Raw genomic sequence first — 21,250 nt, forward strand, 5'->3', positions numbered from 1 at the left:
AGGGGAGGAGGGGAGGAGGAGAGGAGGAGTGGGAGGAGGAGAGGAGGAGTGGGAGGAGTGGGAGGAGGAGAGGAGGAGTGGGAGGAGGGGAGGAGGAGAGGGAGGAGGAGAGGAGGAGAGGAGGAGTGGGAGGAGGAGAGGAGGAGAGGAGGAGTGGGAGGAGGGGAGGAGTGGGAGGAGGAGAGGAGGAGAGGAGGAGTGGGAGGAGGAGAGGAGGAGTGGGAGGAGGAGAGGAGGAGTGGGAGGAGGAGAGGAGGAGTGGGAGGAGGAGAGGAGGAGTGGGAGGAGGAGAGGAGGAGAGGAGGAGTGGGAGGAGGAGAGGGAGGAGTGGGAGGAGGGGAGGGAGGAGGAGACACAGCGTGCCGAGGAACAGGAGGTGTGGAGAAGGTGCTGGAGATAGATTGGGGTGGAGGTGGGGTGGTGGTGTCGGGGTTGGGCTGGGCTGATAGGAAGAGGAGCGGGCCCCGGCGGTGGACTGGATAGACTTCCCGTTATCTTCCCCCGCTGTCATTATTTTGTCATTATGCCGCCCGGCGCCTCACTCAGAGCATTAGCGATAACGGACAAAGGGAGCGAAGTGTTTGGGCCAAACAAGCCAGTCACACAGAGCTTAACCAGGGCTGGGGAGGGGGGCGACGTCCCCCCCCGCAGTCTCCACGACACACACATTAGTTGTCCTTAACGGAGTGCGGCGCGCTGACGCGATAACGAGGAGAACACCTCTAAGCCCTTCCAGTTTCCCTGCTCCTTTAGCTCGACGACCATTTAAATAGGGAAGAAATATAAGCAACATAAAAAGGCTGTTCATATAAAGCACATGCCCGAGGAACTCCAGGGCCAGAGTTGCACTTGCCAGGGTTATGTTTATGTCAGGTGTTGCTTGTTACCTTGCGTTGCTTTTATGTCCTTTAAGATATATTTGAGGGATTGGACGGTTGCACATGTTGGTAGTGCAGGAATAGTTAATGGGATTTCAGAATCTGAGATAAATAAAAGGCATTCAAAAGCAAAAGCCGAGTGGTTCTGCCACAGGTGACTCGCACGATTTGCGCTGGGTCCTTAAGCAATGCACCAAGTTGAAATCCACTCCATTTTGTTCCAATCCATAACTGACCTGTGCTCTGCTCTCTCTATTGGGACATTACATTTAATTACTGCCAAACGAACCAAAATCTGTACATTCATAACAAAACATTTGTTTATCCAGCAGGATTGAACCAGAAATATGCTTATCGGTGCATAATTAAAAACTACAAAACACAACATTTTCTCCTGATGAAACTCTCTCTGCAATCGAGAAATTCCGCAATGCACCGTCGCCATTAAACAAACGAGAGCTCAGATGAAAGATAAAATGAAGAAACACGAGGAAGGAACTAGAGAGAGGAAGAAAACGACAGAAGGAAGGAAAGAACAAACCAAACCAACAAAATAAATGAGACAGACAGATAGACGGACTGGAACAAGCAAATGAAGAAAGGAAGAAGGAAAGAAAGGAAGGAAGGAAAAGAACGAAGGAAGGAAGAAACTGCGGAAGGAAGAAAGGAAGGAAGGAAAGGAAGTAAGGAAAGGAATGAAGGGAAGAAGAAAGAAAGTAAGAGAAAGGAGGAAAGATGGAAAAAAGGAAGGTAGGCAGAAAGGAAGGCAGAGAAAGGAAGAAAGGAAAAGCAAAGGCAGATGGGAAGGCCGGGAGGAAGGAAGGGAGGAGAGGAGGGAGGAGAGAAGGTCCCTTACCACGGTCATGAGCAGCTTGTCGAACCACTGCAGCTTGAGCTCGGCGCGGGGCCACATGTCCGGCCGCAGGGCCGTCTTCATCAGGCTGACGCAGCGCCGCGACAGCAGCTCCCCGGGGGAGCCCGCCACGTTGGTGCTGTCGTTCACCTGCACAGGACGCAGGACGTCAGCACGGCCAGCAGGAAGTCAGCCCCAGGAAGGATCGGATGGGGCTTGTGCCCTTGATTTTTTATTAAACAGTTTTCGTCACAATTGTTACATTTGTTTAAATACTGACACATGTAAGGATTGATCCTGGGAGTTGATTGTCAGACATAAATGCAGTGGGTGATCTATGAAATTTTGTGTACGCTATTTGCAAATACAAACTTTGCAATGAAGCAAAACCATCACACATGTTAAACTAGATGTGCCTATGGGTGGGTTAGCTAAATATCCTTCATGCAGAATATATGCTTAGCTGAACAATAAAAAACGTTGCCGGGAGGTGATTACAAAGCGTACGATAGGGAGAGGTGAGGCACTGTGGTTTATTTCAGGCCTGCATCCAAGGACATCACAGCCGTCGTTACATGGCGGCAGCTGTGTGCCTTCACATGCGTGTGCTTGTGTGTGTTTGTTTGTTTGTGCGTGCGCGCACGCGCTTGTGTGTGCTTCTGCATGGAGTTGCATTGAGGACAGCCACCGGGTGTGTCCTATCTGGCCCACTAGGGAATTTAGCTGAAATTGCCCTGCTGACATGGATGGGAGAGTAATTCCTAGTGTGTGTGTGTGTGTGTGTGTGTGTGTGTGTGTGTGTGTGTGTGTGTGTGTGTGTGTGTGTGTGTGTGTGTGTGTGTGTGTGTGTGTGTGTGTGTGTGTGTGTGTGTGCTTTTTTGTGTGTGCTAGGGTGTGTGAGCACGTCTGCGTGAGCGCGTGTTGGTGAGAGGAAGAAAAAGGGAAAGGGAGAGAGAGAGAGAGGGCGCCCACCTGGCAGGCAATCCGGATGAGGAAGTTGACCACAGTGTCTGTGTGGGGCTTCTCCACAGGTTTGGTGAGCTGCGTCTCTGTGCCAGGCATGGTGGTGCTACGCCCAAACGCCTGTAGACACACACAAACCAGAGGACGGGCACACACCAGGAAGAGGAGAGCTATTAGACCAGGAAGAGGAGAGCTATGGAAGCGGTATTGAAATGCATTCTGGGAAAACGACCCGGTGAGACATTGAGCCTCATTTCCCCGCTGAAAGTGCAAGTTCAACCAGAGGGCGCGGCCAGAGGGCGGCCGTTTGATTGGCTGGGAGCTTACGGCGGTGGCGGCTCCAGTGGCGGTGCGGAACCTCTTGACGTCCTGGTTGGCGGCGGCGGCGGCGGCGGCCCCGGCGGCCACGCCCGGGACAGGGGAGGGGCTGTCCGCGGGGAGGCTCCTCTTTACGGCCCCCGACGCGCTAGTGGACGCCTCGCCGGCGGGCCCGGCCTCGGCCTCCACCTCCGGCTGGATGAGGTGATGGAGGGAGGGAGGGAGGGAGGGAGGGAGGGGGAGGGAGAGAGAGAGGTTCTTCACTTATTTATCTATAACCCAAGAGAGGTGGGGATATTTTCCTTGCTCTAAGTTTTTAAAGCGTCCACAGTGAAACTGGGGCAGGGTCAGGAGTTGATTAGCGCCAGGCGAGAGAGGATTTATCTGGTGTAAAAGGGAAGTAAGCTTCATGGTTTGGTATTTTAACGAGCCTAGCCAAAAGATAAATGGAGTTCTCTCTTGGAATAAAAAAAAACGACCGCAGCTTCAAGTTTCCTTAGAAACAAAAAAACAACAACAACAAAGGAGAGGCTAGGGAAATTAATTATTCTCAAATATCCAGGCCTGGACAGCCACCAGTGGCTGCAGTGAGAGAAATATCGTTTTTCATGTCCCAACACAAAATAGGCGAGTAGCGAACGCTGTTAGCAGTCAGCGGCACTGTTCAACCCTGCAGTGCTTACACAGGCATTTTCCACACGTAAAAGTGCGTGTGCAAGATCATCGATAATTTCGGTGATGTTTTGCTTATGTTGCACTTGTGTGCGCGCAGACCGCACACGTGTTTGTGTCTGTGCACGTGTGTCTGTGTGTGCGTCTGTGTCTGTGCGTGTGCGGGTTCACGAGTGCGAATGCGTGGTCCTTGCGTTGTGTGAACGCGGAACCATAATCAGCCCTTGAGTGTGTGTACGTGTGTGTACGTGTGTAGTTTACCAGCTGGTCCTTGATCCTCTGCAGCTCCCACTTGATGACCACCTCGGCCAGGTCCACGGCCAGCTTCCTCTGCTCGATGGTGACGCTGGGGGTGAAGCCCAGACGCTGCATGGCGCTGATCATGTGCTGGACCAGGTGGTGGCGCACCGGGTAGTACACCTGCAACCACGTCGAACCACCACCGTCAGTCAACAAGCATCAACAACCAGCATCAATGATGAGCAAATATCACGCAATGCATCAAACAGACAAATGCGGTCCAAAACCATCAAATTCACCCTGGAATATCGTCAAAAAGCAAATACCATTATTTGCCATCAGAAACAAATCAAACGCCAAGTATTACAATCTGCATCTTCAATTGCCATCCAATACTTCACTTGAGTGTGATATCCCAAAAGGTTCAATGAAATACTAGCTATTATTCTAACTGTTGCTGTGGGATAGAAACTACAACCAATTCCCATCCCTTTCGATACTACTATCAAAAGGCAGCTGCTGAGCGCAATTCTTGTTTTTGTGTCCTAAAATCACCAGACACTTAAACATAAAAAAAAATGGAACAGATTTAATTTAAAGTTCTTGTGCAAAATGAACCCCAAAGCTTAGCCAACCCAATGCATATGAACCGCATTGTGTTTGTCGTAAGCCCGGGTTTAACACTGTTTGACTGGAGTGCTTAGAGACTCTGAGGAGAGAGACACCGAAGCAGAGGGAGAGAGGGAGACTCTCTCTGAAGTCACACTCCCTCTAAGCCTCAAGGACATGATGACACACATTAGCGCGAGCACTCCCAGGCATCACACTCTCTGAACTCACTGCACACACACTCTAAAGGAACACTCACACACTAAAGGAACACTAACACACCAAAGGAAAACTAACACACACATCAACTTACGCACACATGGACACACAAAAACACGCACCAATGCAGACACAGAGACATCAACTTAGACTTACACACACACCTCAACACACACAAGCACCAACTTAGACACAGAGACATCAACTAAGAGACACACACACACACACACACACACGCATCATCACACACACCCTTTAGAAAGGCGAGAGATGCGACGTCTACCAGATCCGCCGTTGCCAGGGAATATTAGCGCTTTTCACTTTGAGGCTAATTACGGTCGATAGAGCGGGACTTCTAAGCCACTTATGGACAGAGAGGTTAAGCCCCGTCCGTCAAAAACTCACGCAGACAGACGTGGAAATGCACACTCATCCCCCACACACACACACACACACACACACCACTCTATCGTCGGTCATCATCCACTCCCTGGTGTAATTATGCTGATGTGATTACATTAGATTAGTCATGTGGGCCACTGAGAGCCGCCCGTCAGCCCGCTATAGAGGGGAGCCGCTCAGCCACAAGTCAGGCTGATGTTAGACGCTGTCACCGTGACAGGCACTCATGGGCCCAGGCAGAGACTAGGGGGGGAGAGGGCGGAGAGATACAGTATAAGTGTTAAAAGTTTTCGAAGCTTTCTAAACGCCTTTCCTTACTTCTTGTGATTTGAAAGTCAAGTCACAAGCAGAAAGCCTTCGAAGACGACTTGCCCCTAACCTTCACACCCACAGAAGGGTCCAGGGAGGAATTAATCTACGCTTGGTTGGCAGAGGAGTAATAGGAAAAATGAAATATACATGGAAAAAAACAACAACCCTATTGTTCAAGGTTTAAAAAGTTATAATGAAATGATGGTGGATTGAATGTGAATGTACAAGCCGAGCCAGAGACGAGCGATTCAAACCACTTGAAGCTGATATTAAAAACATAAAGGTTCAGCAGGAGTGATGTGATAATAGCGGATTAAAAGTGGATCCACAGTGAGATTGGATCAATCTGGAGCAGACGGTGGACCACGGAGAAAATAAACCAGGGTCATGAACGCCAGGCATCCACACTGTTAGAGGTTGCTGCTGGATCAGCAGATTTAAAAAAAAAGCACGCTCCGCATTATGGGATATTTCAAAAACAAACCGCACAAAGATGGCACAAAAGTTTTGGACAATCAAATCTTGGTAAAACTTACCCCTCCTTATTTGGGATATTGTCATCTGTCAGATATCAACTCCTCGACTTTATAGATGACAAAGGCTTTCTTGTTTTCGCCCGCTCTATTTTTAAACCAATAAGTGTGATCGTTTTTCAAACACTCGTCCAATAGCTTGTGAACGCCTGCACTGCTTGCAAGCCATCATCTATCAACAACAGTATTATATCTAAAAGCTGTGCGCATGGACACGGCGTTATCACGCAGTGTGTGAACACAAGCCCGTGGTCTCCCGCCGGGTCCCCCCCCTCCCTGGTCCCCCCCCTTACCCTGAAGTGCTGCACGATGAGGTGCAGGATGTGGACCAGCTGGGGCACGGTGTGGCCCTCCTCCACGATGATCTTGCGGGTCCAGTGGGTGAGCATCTGGTGGCCGTCCTCCATGCGGGCCGGCACGGCCGGGGTGAGGATGGCCATGGCCTGGCGTACGATGGCACGGGCCTCCATGGTGTGGGCCTTCAGAAGGCTGTGGAAGACCTGGGGGGGGGGGGGCACGGTTGGTTAGACTATGGCGTGTTCAGTCAAAGACAAGCGCTAGGATACATAGAAGGTCATTACAAGTTATTGTTAGCAAGACAAAATATACATTTTATTCATGGATTGTTAATTCCCAAGTGCTCAGACACCTTACATGATAAAACAGAAAATTGTTGGTAAATAAATTCAATGTGTTAATCACAAAATGGGACATTGATTGATATATTTCTAAATACAGATCAGACTCAGGAACTAACACTGGTACAGCTATTTCAATCGACGGCTCACCCAACTGAATAAAGGAATACATTGAGCGCAGCCCATTGCTGGGACTTAGGCTGCAAATAAAAAAATAGAAAAATAAAGAAATATATTAATTTTTTTAGATAACAAAAGAGGCTTCATGTAGCGCCATCCCACATCTTGGGTACAGCCTTTGAAGATACTCTGCGAAAGGCTTCTCCACGTCACTCCCTCCCCCCCCTACCCTCTCCCCCTCTCTCCTCACCTGCAGGACGATCTTCTTGTGGATGGCGAACTTGGCGATGATGTGGGCCAGCAGCAGGTGCCCGCTGTACTTGCAGGCGGGGTCCACGCAGGCCTTGGGCAGCAGGCAGGGCCAGGCGAAGGTCATGAGGCGCCGCAGCTTGCTGTTGCGCGACTTGTTGTTGTCGTGGATGTGGTGCGGCGCGTGCTCCACCAGCAGGGTGGAGAACTGCAGCAGGTAGATGCGCAGCGAGTCCAGCAGGTCCGCCTGCTTCTCGGGGTCTAGCACCTACACAGAGACACACACACACACACACACACACACACACACACACACACACACACACACACACACACACACACATAGATGGGTGAGGATATTTAATAAAAAAAGATTGAGTCTGTAACAAACGATTTTGGAATCCGTCTTCGGTGCCGGAGAACCAACATGCATGCGTGCGTTCAAGTTATTTTGGCCTAGTAAGAGATAAAGCACACGCTAAAGAGCTGTTTAAAGGATGTATCCAAGTGTAATATAACAAGAGTCAATGCACATGGCTTAAATAAGTCGATATCAGGGTGCGTGCATGGGTATGCAGGGTTTTAATCCAATATGTTTCACTCTCTCCTCATACAAGTGGTCCTTTGGTAATGGGCCGAGTTTAAAAAGAAGAGGCATGCTGGGAAGTGAAGCAACACGACGAATACCGTGTTTTGCGGACTTGTTCCTTTTGAATTTAACAGAGGGGCTTGTAGCCGAAATTACATGAATTGGAAAATCCAATTGAAATATGGGAAGGGGAGGGGGGGGGAGAATTCATGAATGGGAGGTGTGGGCAAGAGCCTTCCGTGCTGCCATAAATGCAGCCCAGCTCTCTGTCTGCCAGCAAGGTATTTTTGTTTGCTGCATTTACCGAAAAGCCGTCCCAATAAAAGCATCAAATTGTGCCTCAAAAGAAAATAACGAAAACCTGCTAAAAGTAAGCTCTCCCCATTCAGAAGACGGCCAATCACCGTTTGACTGCCCCCAGAGAAAAGAAAAGACGGACACGCTAACAGAGAACAAAGAAGAAGAGATTTAAACCACAGAGAGAGAGAGACACAGAGAGAGAGAGAGGCTGAGACAGAGAGAGTGCAGCCATTAGCAGCCATTAGCTGCCTGGTGTTAGCCGCTGATGAGATCCACCACAGTACACACAAACACACTGACCTTTAGCATGGCAACACCGTGACATTTACACCGGCCATTATGGCCTGCCCTGATAAATGGAAGAAATAATGGTTGGGGAGGAGACCAGGATGAGAAGCAAGGTAGAGCGAGAGCGAGCGAGAGCGGGGGAGACAGAGAAAGAAACAAATAGGGAATGCAAGAGACAGCATGAGAGACAGAGGGAGAAAGAGGCAGCCACCGGACGGCCGGGGGGGGGGGGGGGCGCCACAAAGAGACAAAGATGAACGCTAAACGAGGCGAGATGCAGAGATGAAGGGGGGGGGCTGGAGAAAGGCAATGAGAGGCATGGAGATGACAGGAGTAATGATGAGGAGAGGAGAGGTGAAGTAATCAGTTGGGGAGTGATGGAGAGAGAGAGGCGTTTATGACTGGTGGACATAAGGGGAGAGAGGGGAGGAAGTGAAGAGAAAACCCAGTCGGTAGTGTGTTGGCGCGTGCGTTACCTTGGTGATGAAGACGCTGGTGATGCTCTCGGGGTTGTCGCCCTCCGGGTTTGGGGGTCCCAGCAGCAGCTCCCCCTCATTTTTCTCGAAGCTGTAGAGGAAGGCCGGGTTCAGGATGTGCTGGAGCACCTGGAGAGAGTTGAGGGGGGGGGGGGGCACACACACACACACGCATTAGAGAGACTCAACAGGGGGAAAATCAAAACTTTGCTTAGTAACCTTGGGGCGAACCTGAGAGGAACACACACACACACACACACACACACACACACACACACACACACACACACACACACACACACACACACACACACACACACACACACACACACACACACACACACACACACACACACACACACACACACACACACCTCAAAGCGCTGACGTGTTTGTTCATTCATGCCGTGGACGTCTTGAACTCAGCACAGTTGACATTGAACCTGAACTCTGCGCTGAACCCTCTCTGGCGAATATCCTTCCCTCCAAGTTCGATTTTTAAACCCAACAGTCGGCCATGATAAAGTCTGCCTCTTAATTAATGATGCATGTATACTTGTTTGTACTGCGCATAAACATATGTAGGTAAAACACTCCGAGAGGGATGAATACATTGCCTTAAGCGTATTACAGTGTATTACAATGAGATGAATAAACACACTGGATTAATGAGTTGTTTTGAATTACGTCTCTTATGCATTCAATGGAATTATTTAATAAAACATTTCAGAAATCCATTCGTTATTAATTGCATGCGTAAAATCACATTATGTTCAGCAGCTATGTAAAATATAAAACATCAGAAGAACACATTTTTGACTGCGTGTTTGCGCCATTCGGTTGTTCATTCTTTACGTGAACAAAGTCTGACTGACTGAGCGGTTCATCGAAAGGCATTAAACACACGGCACGGAATGGGGGAAAACAAAAACACGAGTGCCGCGTAGCACTATCGAACGCGCACGCAATAGCTCGGAAAGATTGATGGCGAGACGAACAACAGCGTAGACACACATGAATGACTAAATTATAACCTTGATTAAATGTTCACGAATACGTTTGACACGGCACGGAAATCATGCCGACTCTTTGGGAAATTAATGTGTTGTAAACAAAACGTTCGTAGAAACCGATCAAAATAATGGATCTTGATTCAACGCTTGCAAATCCTTCAGCTAAAAAGTAGTTGTTTTCAATACTACGCTGTGTAAACCTTGAAACAGGCTTAATATACAGGCAGAGAACTTAGCTAGCTCACTCATAATGTCCAAAAGAATAGATCGCCATTCGCCTTCAGTCAAAAAGAAAACAAGATGTATGTTAGGAAAGTACCAGAGTCACTTATCAATAACACACGCACACACACACACACAACGATCCATCCACACATAACGATCCAACCATCTACATCTTCATACATGTACGACGCATTTTATTTTATTGCTTCCCGAGTTCCCCCCCCCTTCCACAAACGACGACGCCGCAGCGCTCTGATGAAGTGGTAAACGGCAAAATAACACCCAGTACAATGGAGGGCTGCATTTATTAAACAGGGGCCTTCTATCTCCTAATGAACTCGGCACTCCATCCATCAGAGGAGGACAGGGTGGTGCTTAGTGGGATAGGGGCGTCGGCGCAGGCATATGTTCCCCCTTCTCCGATGGCGCATTATTCACATGCACACACACACACACACACACACAACACACAAGCACACGAGATTCACACATTCACACGCATCCAATCCCACATTCAGAGAACACACATACTTTCACACATTCACACAGTGCATCCCCACACCAACACACACACACGGGTAGACATAAGAACACACACACACACACAAGCAGCCAAGCGGATGCATGGCCCGTCTGTCTCTTTGCCACTCCCATCTCGTCCTATTAATTCCAGGCCTCTGTGATATCAATCACTCCAACGTCACCGTGCATTACTACAAACGCCATTAGATGATTAGTATGGCACCCTCTGTCTTTGAGTGAGTGTGCGTATGTGTGGTAGATGAGTGAGGAAAATACCTCCAAGCTTGAAGCCCGCCGCTCTCTGCAGCTGTGCTTTAATTATATTGGATCCCATTACTACCCGGCTAAACAAATAATGGCCCTGAGTGCGTGCGTGTGTGTGTGCGCGCGCGTGTGTTTGTGTGTCTATGTGCGTCCATAGCCAAACCAGCTTAGGGAGGGGGTGGATGCGTGGGGCCCGGAATATGTATTAGGCTAAGAAGATAATTAACCAGCAGCTCTCCGTGTGGTGGCCGCGTCGGGGAGTGAATCTTAAACGGAAGCACTTTAGCACGCTTCAGAGCGCAGGCCGAGTCGCGGTGGGGGCGCGGCGCCGACAGCGAGGGCCAGGTTTCATCCCTGTTTGTGGGCCAAGTCCACTCGAACAGAGACACCTTGTATCATGCCTGGTCTGGACCAGGGCCCACAAAGGGACTTTACTCAATCGCTTTGTTTGACGGCAGGGCAATGAGTTGAAACGGACGGGGTGTTCCAAGTCTGAGACCACCCTGGTTTCAGGTTTTGAATGTTTATGTCTCCCCCCCCCCCCCCTGATGTTATCTGGGGGTAGACATAAACTAAAATCACTAAACTGTTTATTCACTTCAGGTCAACATTATTATATGATTTACATATTTATACACGATAAACAATAAGTCTCACGTCAGGAGGGGCAAAATGCATGCGGGAAGTCAAACAAAGAATTTGCTGCCTGGCACGACAGCGGAACAGCAGGGGGTGAGCTGGTGACATTCTGAGTGTTTTGCTGACCTTGCACTGGCTGTTTCCCTCTCTTGTAAAAGGGAGAATATTCCATCAGTGCCCCATCTGTCTTTAAAGACACAGTTAATCGAGTTCCCCAGAAGGAAAAGTGCTTTCAAAAAGACCCTTTCAAAAATGACTTTCACTTGTTTGCAATGAAATGAAAGTATGTCTAAGTACTTAGTATGGATCACCTTTCATCCTTCTGCCCTCTCTCGCCCCAGCGCCCCCTCTCTCCCTCAGAGGCCAACACATCTCTCCATCACCAAGACGGTGCAGAAAACAACAAAAGCTAGCATCTGCTACTCGCCAGAGGAGCACAATTAAGAGGAGAAAACAACAATAGGAGCAGAACCAAGCTGCGTGTGTGTGTGCGCGCGCACGAGCGCGTGGCACCGATACCTCGGGGGAAATAATAATAATACTAATATAAAGTAAAATCAAGCGCGGTGTGGGGGCCTGGGGACGCGGGGCGTGATGACTTTGCCGAACACCCGTGCCTCCCTTTCCTCCGGCTCTTTCGGTTCGCCGTGTCGTCCCTTTCACAAAAATCCATATGCCGTGCTGACAACATGCTCTGCCTGTAACACGACTGGGAAGGACGCCGCCATCGGGCGCTGCTCGCGTCAGCCACTGCGTGTCCTTGTACGAGAGGTCCTGTCGGACTAATGGGGTGTGTGCGTGTGTGTGTGTTTAATAAATGAGGCGGTAAGGCCTTGTGTGTGAAAAGACAAATGATTTCATACGCGTGTGTGAAGGGACACAGCAGAATGGTTTGCATGTGTGTAAGAAAAAAAAATAAGCGCAACTAAAAGTCTGAGCATGTGCTTGTTTATCTGTGTGTGCATGCATTTATCTGCATGTATCTTTGTGGGTGTGGGTGTGACTGAGTGTTTAAATGTGCCTGCGTGCGGGCATCTGTGAGTAGGCATCTCAGTGTGAATGTGTGTTTGTGTGCTGGATTGTGGCAGACCAGTCCTTTCCCACTGACCCGTCAGAACTTGCCAGGGCTACGACCGCCCAGCCTCTTGCCAAACTCCACAGCCAGCAAAATCGGTGCCCATCGGTGCACTGATCTGATGCCATGTGTGTGCGTGTGTGTGTGTGAGAGCATGAGAGTGAGTGTGTGAGAGAGTATAATTAGAAAGCAGTGGTGCTGATTGGAATGCTGGCTGGGTGGATGGAGTGGCGCGCTGAGAGCGATTCATTTGTGAGCTACGCAGACATTCAGAAATACCCACAAAAAAAAACTAAAAACGAATGGCTCACTCCATCCAATGTTTGAGGTACAATACATCCACAGTAAAGTTCACATAGCTCAACACACAACTGCAAGAACCCCCCGCCCAATATGATATCATTATCTTGGAAGCCGTTTTATCTTGGAAGGGTTAAAAAGAGGGCCAATATATACCTAAGTTACTACAAACAGTCGTGGTTAAATCACAATTTATTAATTTACTTTATTATAGTTTTTGGACTATGGAAGTCTCTTGCTTTCCAAGATGTACAATTAAAAAATAAGTACTCTAAAATTGCAAACTAACTCAAAACCTTTCTCTCATTCAAACATTAGTGTTGGATATACAACCTACAAAGCGAACTCCATGGATTCATGGCCAAAACAGCGCGACGTCAGACTTCAAATTGTGTCGTTCAAAGACAACCCAATTCCCCCCCGCAGCAATACAACCCGTTCAAAGTAGGACCCTCACCTTGGCTTTGAGCTCGTCGTTGAAGTGGGGGTCGTTGAACTCCACGAAGCGGAAGAAGAGGGCCCGTTTCTGGGCGATGCTGTAGTTGCGGGGGATCTCCTCTTCCATGTACTCCTTGAGGAAGGTCATGTTGCACAGGAAGCGGCCCGTGAAGGCCCGGAGCAGCTGGAAGAGCAGCTCGATCTCCAGGTAGTTCCTCCTGCAGGTGGAGGGGAGGGGGGTTTAGAGGGGCTGGGTGGACCAGGGTTCAGGAATGAGGGCCCGGCGTCCGTGGTAAGGGTCTTTCAGAGGAACCGTTTTAAATTTCGAATTAGCTTCGACAACGTAGTGCAATGTTGGATATCGAATCGGCGGTTGGAACTATAAGAGGAAGCGAATGACCCGAATAACCCGAATTTGCAAGAAAGTTGGCATTTAATTTGCATTTATGAAGTAATGAAGTTAACATTTGAGAGTTATGAACATTCACACGCCGTCAAGCGTCTTTAGAAAACCTGTCATAGAAACACTGCCTCCCATATGTGACACCTCATGTAAAAGGGAAACTAAAATAGGTAGAGAACCTGTATGTCACAGGAAGAAATAAGCTAGCAACGTACCCGTGAGCTCACCTCCCAACCCACCTCGCTTACCAAAAAGGAACATCCAAGTGAACAACCAAAAGAAAGGTCTCAAGACTTCAGTGCCCTTACTTGCAGTAGCTGAGCAGGCAGAAGGCCAGCAGCTTGGGCTCCTTCCAGTTGGTGGCGGCCATGTTGTCTTTGCGGTGGCGCTCCTGGAAGGCCTCGCTGACCCAGACCCGGCGCAGCTGGCTGACCAGGGAGTGCTGGCCGGCCAGCCAGCCCTCGTCGTTCTTCACGATGATGCTGATGATCTGTCCGCCGTGGACAAAGGGGTTGGTAGGTTTAGAAAAAGGCTTGTGTTGTTCATAAAAAAAAAAAAGGAGGCATTGCAGTGGTAGAGACCAAGAATTTGAATAATAATTTAAAAACAAGATCGCTCAGTTGATTTGGACGGATTGTTGTTTTTTGATAATGAGAAGAGATTTGCGAAAGTGCCAGTGTTTGTTTGTCTGTGCATATGTCCTCGGGCCCGAGTTAAAAATAATTTGTATCGCGCTCGTGTCTGCACATGTGTGTGTGTGTGTGTGTGTGTGCGCGCAAGCGTGTGGATGCGTGTGCGTGCCCATCACAATGCCATGAGTGTTTGTGCTCGTGTGTCTGTTGAAGCACCTTAATAGCATGGAACTGCAGGTCCAGCCTGGCTGTGGTGGTGGAGGGGGAGCCCGGGCGGACGGCGGCCGCAGTGCCGGCGGGCACCAGCAGGGGGACGAAGCGGCTGGGGTTGGAGGCCAGGACGTCTCTCAGCGGCTTGGCGTCCTTGTGTTTCAGGAAGCTCTGCATATTCATCGGGGGCCGACGGACGCGTATTCATGAGAGGGTTTTCAGCACACAACCGAGTCAAATCCAAGGCGTTTTTATGAATATTTAAATCAGCTTTGAATGACTTTCAAAATCATACATTAGTATGGACTCGTGAGTGTAGAGCAGTAGCGCATTGTTGGCCTGTGTTTGACGCAGAACAGGATGAAAAGGGCTCCATCAACAGTTTAGTGTGGGACGCGTGTAACTGGGAACACCCGAGTTACACAGTTGTCACGGGAGCACAGAGTCCCTTCGGAAAAGAACAAGGGCGGCGCGACTAAATATATCTTCCACCGAGAAAGTTATTGCATCACAGAAGCCGCCATAAAACCGTCATCTGGACAGGGGAGAGTGTTGTCCGACGAGGGGAGGAAGAGAGCGAGGGGGTCGGGGAGGCGGTGACTGACCATGAACATGCGACTCCACTGGGGGTCGTTCAGCGTGGCCTCCATCATAAAGAGCTCCACCGTCTGAGACGGGTGGCGCGTCAGGAACTTGATCAACGGCTCCCGGAACGGACTGCCCGCCTGCGAAGGGGAGAGACAAAACACTGTTTTGCAATCTGTTGTCAGCGCACGCACACGCACACACACACACACACACACACACACACACACACACACTCCCCCGCCCAACATGAATTAATACTGCATGACACAGCTTTGCATCGCTCCAAGTGTGTGTTGCATGAAAAACTGCTAAATAAATGAGGGCAACACTACAGAGTGAACTAATAACTCAACGCCTCCCGCTGAAGCGCCTGGCCCGGGACAGAGAGGGTGTGGTGACGGTGCGGCGGGGCCAGTGACAACATGAATGAGAGCTCCCATCACTCCTCCGCGGAGCTCGGAGGGAACTCCTCGGCAGGAAGTGGGCGGCACTTCCAGCGAGGCGCCGAGTCGCCATCAGATTAGATGGGAGGATTAAGTGGATTACCAGGCTCATTATCCTAGCATGAGTCACTCAAATATAAGAGGATTATCGGCGGCGCACCTCTGAAGATTAAAAAAAAAAAAATGAAAAAAATGCTAAGCATATATGATCGATCTTATTAAAAAAAGAGACGGCTTTTTCCAGGCCACAACGGCCGATGGAGGTATAACGATTTATATCCAGTCCATGCTACAGAGCGGGTGGCCCGTTGACGAACAGAGACCGACAGTCAGTCCCCACCTCGATGAGCATGGCTCTCTCCGTCTTCATCACCACCTCCAGCAGGGGTTTGACCAGGGTCTGGGGGGCCGCGGGGATCAGGTGGAAGAGGTTGATGATGGCCGAGCAGATCTTCATCTCCTGGAGGGAGAGAGCGGGGGACGGAGATAAAGACAGATGAATAACGAGAAAGGAAAGAGGGATGTGAAGGAAGGGAGAGGCTTGCAGGGGAAAGGTACAGGCAGGTAGCACAGCCACTGTGGAAAAGTAATCGGGACGATATTGTTCAGCCCGAACATTCAGGAAACGGAGAGGAAACCGGGCATCAGGAATGAGTGCTTTGGTTAACCGTTAAACAAAGGCTGTTACTGTAACACACACGACAAGAAACAGGGTTTCCCGGGAGAACAACCACAGACACACAGAACTACAGGGAAAGTCACCACCACTATCACTATCACCACAGAACATGACATCTGTTGAACTCACGAACACCACAACATTGATTTTGACTGGGAACAGTCAGTCACTGACAAGGAGCCACCAATAGAGGGCTCCACCTCAAACCAGGTCTCACCTCAACACCTTCCAATGCAGGCTGTACCGGAACAAAACAATGGTCAGTTAGGAGAGTCAAAAGAGGTGTGTGTGTGCGTGTGTGTGTGTCTGTGTTCGACATGTTTCTGAACCCAAGCCATGAGTGATGACAAGTTGGCCTTATGCATATCATTAGACAGAGGGTCCTAGTGGTTTAAACATTCAGATGAGGGGTTGGTTTTACAGAGAGAGTCAGATACACATATCAGGACATTGAGTTATTTGTCATTATTAAAGAAGTGATTTAAGGTGGGGGCTCAGTCGAAGGCGATACAAATGTCCTATATTTGGACTTAAATTATGTCTGTATTTTGTACATGGAAAGTAGGGGAGGGGATAAAATGTTAACTGTCAACAGACTGCCGCAACCTTTCCTTATGATTTCCAGTGGATCTCCCGCTTTTCTTCACCCGACGGGTTACCGAAAATACCACCGGGTGGTTGGGTTGCCAAAGGAACGGGTGGCATTTGGACAAAAACTCTCCTTGACAACGCAGAGCTAAAAACTCCTCCACGCTGCCAGAATGACACATTAAATTCCGACGGGACTCCACATTGAACCCTAGCCTCGTAATTAAAAAAAAAAAACTTTTCATTATTAGTCCGCCTTGTATTGCACAAGTATAATACGTTATTGTCGTCGCATAGTGAACACAGAATAACACCCTGCAACACCCCATTCCACATCCCCTTCGAAATCGCTAATTGGACAAAGGATTTAGCGGCATTGACTAAACATCTACCGGCTGACCCCAGGAATTAATGGCTAAAGGAAGAAGGCGACGCGGACCTGCCCTCGACTTTATCCCTCTCTCTGCTGGCACCTGCCTTCCCGATCCACCCAGGAGTACGGCCGACTGACCTGCCTGACCGGCCTTATTGTAACCGCCAAGCGGCTGTCAACCGCCTCACACAGGGCTGTGTGTGCGACTGTGCGTGCGTGCGTGTGTGCGTGTGTGTGTGGGTTTGTCTGTACGTGTGGGTGTGGGTTTGTCTGTACTTGTGTGCGCGTGCGTGTGCCCGTGCGTGTGCCCGTGCGTGTGCCCGTGCGTGTGCCCGTGCGTGTGCCCGTGCCTCAGCCTATTTGCATCTCATTACGCTCAGTTGTCTGAGGTCTGAGACAAGGAGGAATTTCAATGTCTGAAGAAGGGAGAGAATAAAAAAACCCCGGTGCGGTCAAGCGAGGTGCTGAATCCTGGGACGCGTGGTGCTGGCTCGGTGGTCCGTCCCCCCCCTCCCCCCTTGAGTGTAATCCCCCACATCCGTAACAGGTAATCCCACCCGCGCTCCAAATGATCATCAATACTTCCTTTCATGCAACACCGTTCCACTCGGCCCACCCCAACACACAACCTGATTTCCCCTCCTCCTCCCTCTCCACTTCCCCTTTTTTCCCTCCCAACTCTACAAGGTTATCTGTCGGAAGATAATGAGGGCCCCGTGGCGAGGCGCACGGCCCTCAGCCGCCTGCCAGGCGCCTAATTAATCATTGATTGTAATATGGCCACTCATGACTCACCGGGGACCGGGCCCCTACAGAGAGTGAGTGTGTGTGTGTGTGTGAGAGTGTGAGTGTGTGTGCCGATGTCCGTGTGGGACACATTTAGCTTGAGCAGGATAGATCCGTTCAACACAAAGAGAAAGGGGGCGGGGGGGCCCCCTAAGTCTTGACAGCTTTCAGCAGCTCTACCTCCAAATCGTATCGTCTCAGAGCCCAGGGGCCGGTCCGCGGTGGAGCGGAGTGTGGCAGAAGGCGTTTTTCATTACGACCGAAGGGGGGTGGGGTTGACGTTACCAACAGATTCTAATGGTTTCTGGGGGGGGGGGTACTCACACTTCCATCGCTGCGTTGGCCTCCCTTGTGCGTGATGACCACCACCTCCATCCACTTTCTCAGGTGTTGCTGGGAGGGGTAGAGAGGGAGGGAGAGAGAGAAACAGTTCAGGAGACAAAAATAAACAAAAAAAAACGGATGCGTGTTGGAAACAAAAAACGGATGTGTACTGCTGTCCCCAACGAAGTTAAGTTAAGTGAGTCGACTATAGGCAATCTAACCCCGACTACAAGTCATACACATTGAAAAAACGTCATGAGTGACAATGGTGCTGCCAATCTCGTCCACCCAAGAACCTGCGGTGCCCTGGGAATCAAAGCGCTCACCATCATCTGGTCGCAGAACTTGTCGTTGAAGGAGTTGGGGAAGAGGCGCGTGACGGAGGTGAGGCGGTTGACCACGTTGAGGGTGAGGCTGCGGTAGTCGCCCAGCATCATCAGCAGGGGGCGCATGTGAGTGTGGATCTGGTCCACCTCGATGGTGGCGCCCTCCAGGAACTGCGGGGCGGAACGTTATGCGTCACCATGCGTGCAAACACATTTTTCGCAAGGATGACCGTTAACAAGAAATTAGGAGAACAAATCGATAAAATGTTGCCGCTATTACGAACATATTTGGCCGAAACCAATTTATTTTTCTCGTTAATTGGTTACAAGATCAGTAGAGCAGTAGAGAACGGTTAAGAAATGTGTGGGCTCAGAAATGGGGATCCACACACTGGGAGAACTAACAGCATTGCTATCGCTGTGGCATTAGCGCTGGCCTTGCAAGACCTCCAAGATCGCTGGACACCATATCCTCAGCCTCCTGTGTCTTCATTAAAAGAAGAGAGGCCCCAGAAAAGCAGGGGCAGGGCCAGTCACGCACACACGCACACACACACCAAATGGAAATGGACAGGGCACACTCCCACAGATAAGGAAGAGAGTGTGTGTCTGTGTGTGTGTGTGTGAGAGAGAGGCTTGGCGAGTTGATGATGCACAGCGACCACATTCGTTCTCAGCACAGGGAACAAACACTCCATCCTGTATCGATCGGCTGGTGGCAATGGTCATTAGTGTTAGCAGGGGCAGAAATGAAAGAATGGGAGCAAAGAGGAGGACCAGAGATTGGGCAGGAGAAGAGGAAGCAGACAGAGCAGGAAGAGGAGTGACAAGAGCAGGGAGCAGGATATTTGATGGACCAGTGCAGTGGATAGGGTTGGGAAGTCGATTTGGTGGAGGGGGGGGGGGGGGGGGGGGGGGGGGGGTGTTGAATGACACGTGGTTGGCTTTCGGGAGGCAAGTGAACAACATTTTGACACCCCTCTCGTGTCCCTCCCAGTTCCAGTTCCAACCCATCTAAATGCTAAAAACGACACGTGCTGCATACTTACAAACGCTTCGTGTAGCGCAACTGTTGTGCGCGCAGGAAACGTCAATGTCTATAAAGCAGAGTGAGTGTGATGGATGGATTAGGAGCGATTCATGTGCGGTTGGCAGGGAGTGCGTGGTTAAAGAGCAGACTGCGGGAACAACCCCGGCCAAGATATGAAAACCGATCCTAAAACATTAATAGAATGCACTGTGGACCACGATAGACCGTTGTGCTTTTAAAACACGAAGCACGGAGGGGTTTCAGCGGTGTACACGTGTCTGACCCGATGATAACACATTATTTTGCTCTTGAAAAGGGGCGGCTGTTAATATTAAAACAGTTCAAGAGGGTGCAGGAACAGAGACGTGTACATAATAAACAACGCATGTGGATCAAATGGGTGCCGGCAGCGGTGAGTGTCATCAGTAAGTAGAAGAACACAGATGGAGGAGAGGCTCGACCTGCTCATTCGCTAACCGTGGCACTGACCTTCCTCATGCAGGCCTCGCCCGCCTCCTGCAGCTCGCTGTTGGTGGAGTTGAGGGCCTTGAAGAGGGCCGCGATGATCTTCTCCCTTGATTGGGGCAGGTAGTTACAGGCCGCCAAGGCATCTTGTGTGTGAGAGAGAGAGAGAGCGAGAGAGCGAGAGAGAGAGAGAGAGAGAGAGAGAGAGAGAATAGATACAAAGGGGAGAAAGAGTGATAAAAGGGGAGAAAAGAGATAAAAAGGGCAGAACAATAGATTAAAAGGGGAGAAGTGGAAGAAAGAAAGATAAAAGTGGAGAAAGAGAGAAACAGCAGCCTGTTAGCCAACCACACAGCTCATGAGGGGGTTGGGTGCAGCTTGTTCATGAGCATTACCGCCAACACCTTCAGGGCGTGTGAATCCCAGAGTGCCGAGCCACTAGGGCCGAACTTACTGAGGGCGGCGATGCGCAGGGGGACCAGGGAAGGCAGGCTCTTGTAGCAGGGCAGCTTCATCAGGGCCGCGTCCTCCGCCTCGCACAGGTTCAGCAGCTGGAGGGCACGGGCAGAGGGGTCAAAGGTCAGGAGGAAGAAAAAAAAAAAATAACCAAGCACATGTCGACAATCTCCGTATTGCCATAACAGTGGGACAGGGGCTCTCTCCCAGAGGCTGCGCTCAATCACACACACACTTGAGTGTGTGTGTGTGAGTGAGTATGTGTGAGTTTGTGAAAGTGCAATAATGTGTGAGGGGGAGAGACCGAGTGTAAGACACAGTGAGTGAGAGTAATAGTCAGCGAGTGTGTGTGTGTGTGTGTGTGTGTGTGTGTGTGTGTGTGTGTGTGTGTGTGTGTGTGTGTGTGTGTGTGTGTGTGTGTGTGTGTGTGTGTGTGTGTGTGTGTGTGTGAGAGAGTTCCCTTGCGTTGCTGTAGCACTCACAAGCAAAAAAAACAACCACTCGCATTCAATGGCATACAGTTCAATCTGGAAAAGCCCCCAGGAGCCTACCTCTTGGTAGAAGACCTTGTGCTCCATGACGTTGAGGTCCATGGTGAAGAGGCGGGGCTGCAGGGTGGTGCAGAAGGTGTTCCCCTCCATCAGGCCGATCTGGGCGTTGGCCGGCTGGTGACGCAGCAGGTGCTTCTTCGGGGGGACCATGTCCTGCAACACCTGGGGCGAGAGACATCGGGGGCAGAGAGAGAGCGAGATGTTAGATGAGAGAGATGGTTGGTTAGGAAAAGGGATACACAACGAAAAGAAAGAAAGATG

General features: G+C 50.0%; 1 protein-coding gene across 1 annotated transcript in view; it reads right to left on the reverse strand.

Moving 5' to 3' along the window:
• trrap (transformation/transcription domain-associated protein) overlaps positions 1–21,250 on the reverse strand; it is a 93,740-nt gene that overhangs the window by 50,426 nt on the left and 22,064 nt on the right. Inside the window, exons 27-44 of the mRNA XM_060037264.1 lie at positions 20,990–21,151; positions 20,437–20,533; positions 20,007–20,128; positions 18,488–18,658; positions 18,162–18,230; positions 16,308–16,328; positions 15,752–15,871; positions 14,986–15,105; positions 14,387–14,551; positions 13,847–14,028; positions 13,155–13,353; positions 8,660–8,788; positions 7,008–7,274; positions 6,293–6,499; positions 3,946–4,104; positions 3,022–3,207; positions 2,704–2,814; positions 1,735–1,881 (exon numbers count right to left, since the gene is read on the reverse strand). Coding sequence (XP_059893247.1) covers positions 1,735–1,881; positions 2,704–2,814; positions 3,022–3,207; positions 3,946–4,104; positions 6,293–6,499; positions 7,008–7,274; positions 8,660–8,788; positions 13,155–13,353; positions 13,847–14,028; positions 14,387–14,551; positions 14,986–15,105; positions 15,752–15,871; positions 16,308–16,328; positions 18,162–18,230; positions 18,488–18,658; positions 20,007–20,128; positions 20,437–20,533; positions 20,990–21,151 — 2,634 coding nt within the window. The remainder of the gene's footprint in view (positions 1–1,734; positions 1,882–2,703; positions 2,815–3,021; positions 3,208–3,945; positions 4,105–6,292; positions 6,500–7,007; positions 7,275–8,659; positions 8,789–13,154; positions 13,354–13,846; positions 14,029–14,386; positions 14,552–14,985; positions 15,106–15,751; positions 15,872–16,307; positions 16,329–18,161; positions 18,231–18,487; positions 18,659–20,006; positions 20,129–20,436; positions 20,534–20,989; positions 21,152–21,250) is intronic.

Source organism: Gadus macrocephalus, chromosome 18, assembly GCF_031168955.1.
Source record: "Gadus macrocephalus chromosome 18, ASM3116895v1".
NCBI lineage: Eukaryota > Metazoa > Chordata > Actinopteri > Gadiformes > Gadidae > Gadus > Gadus macrocephalus.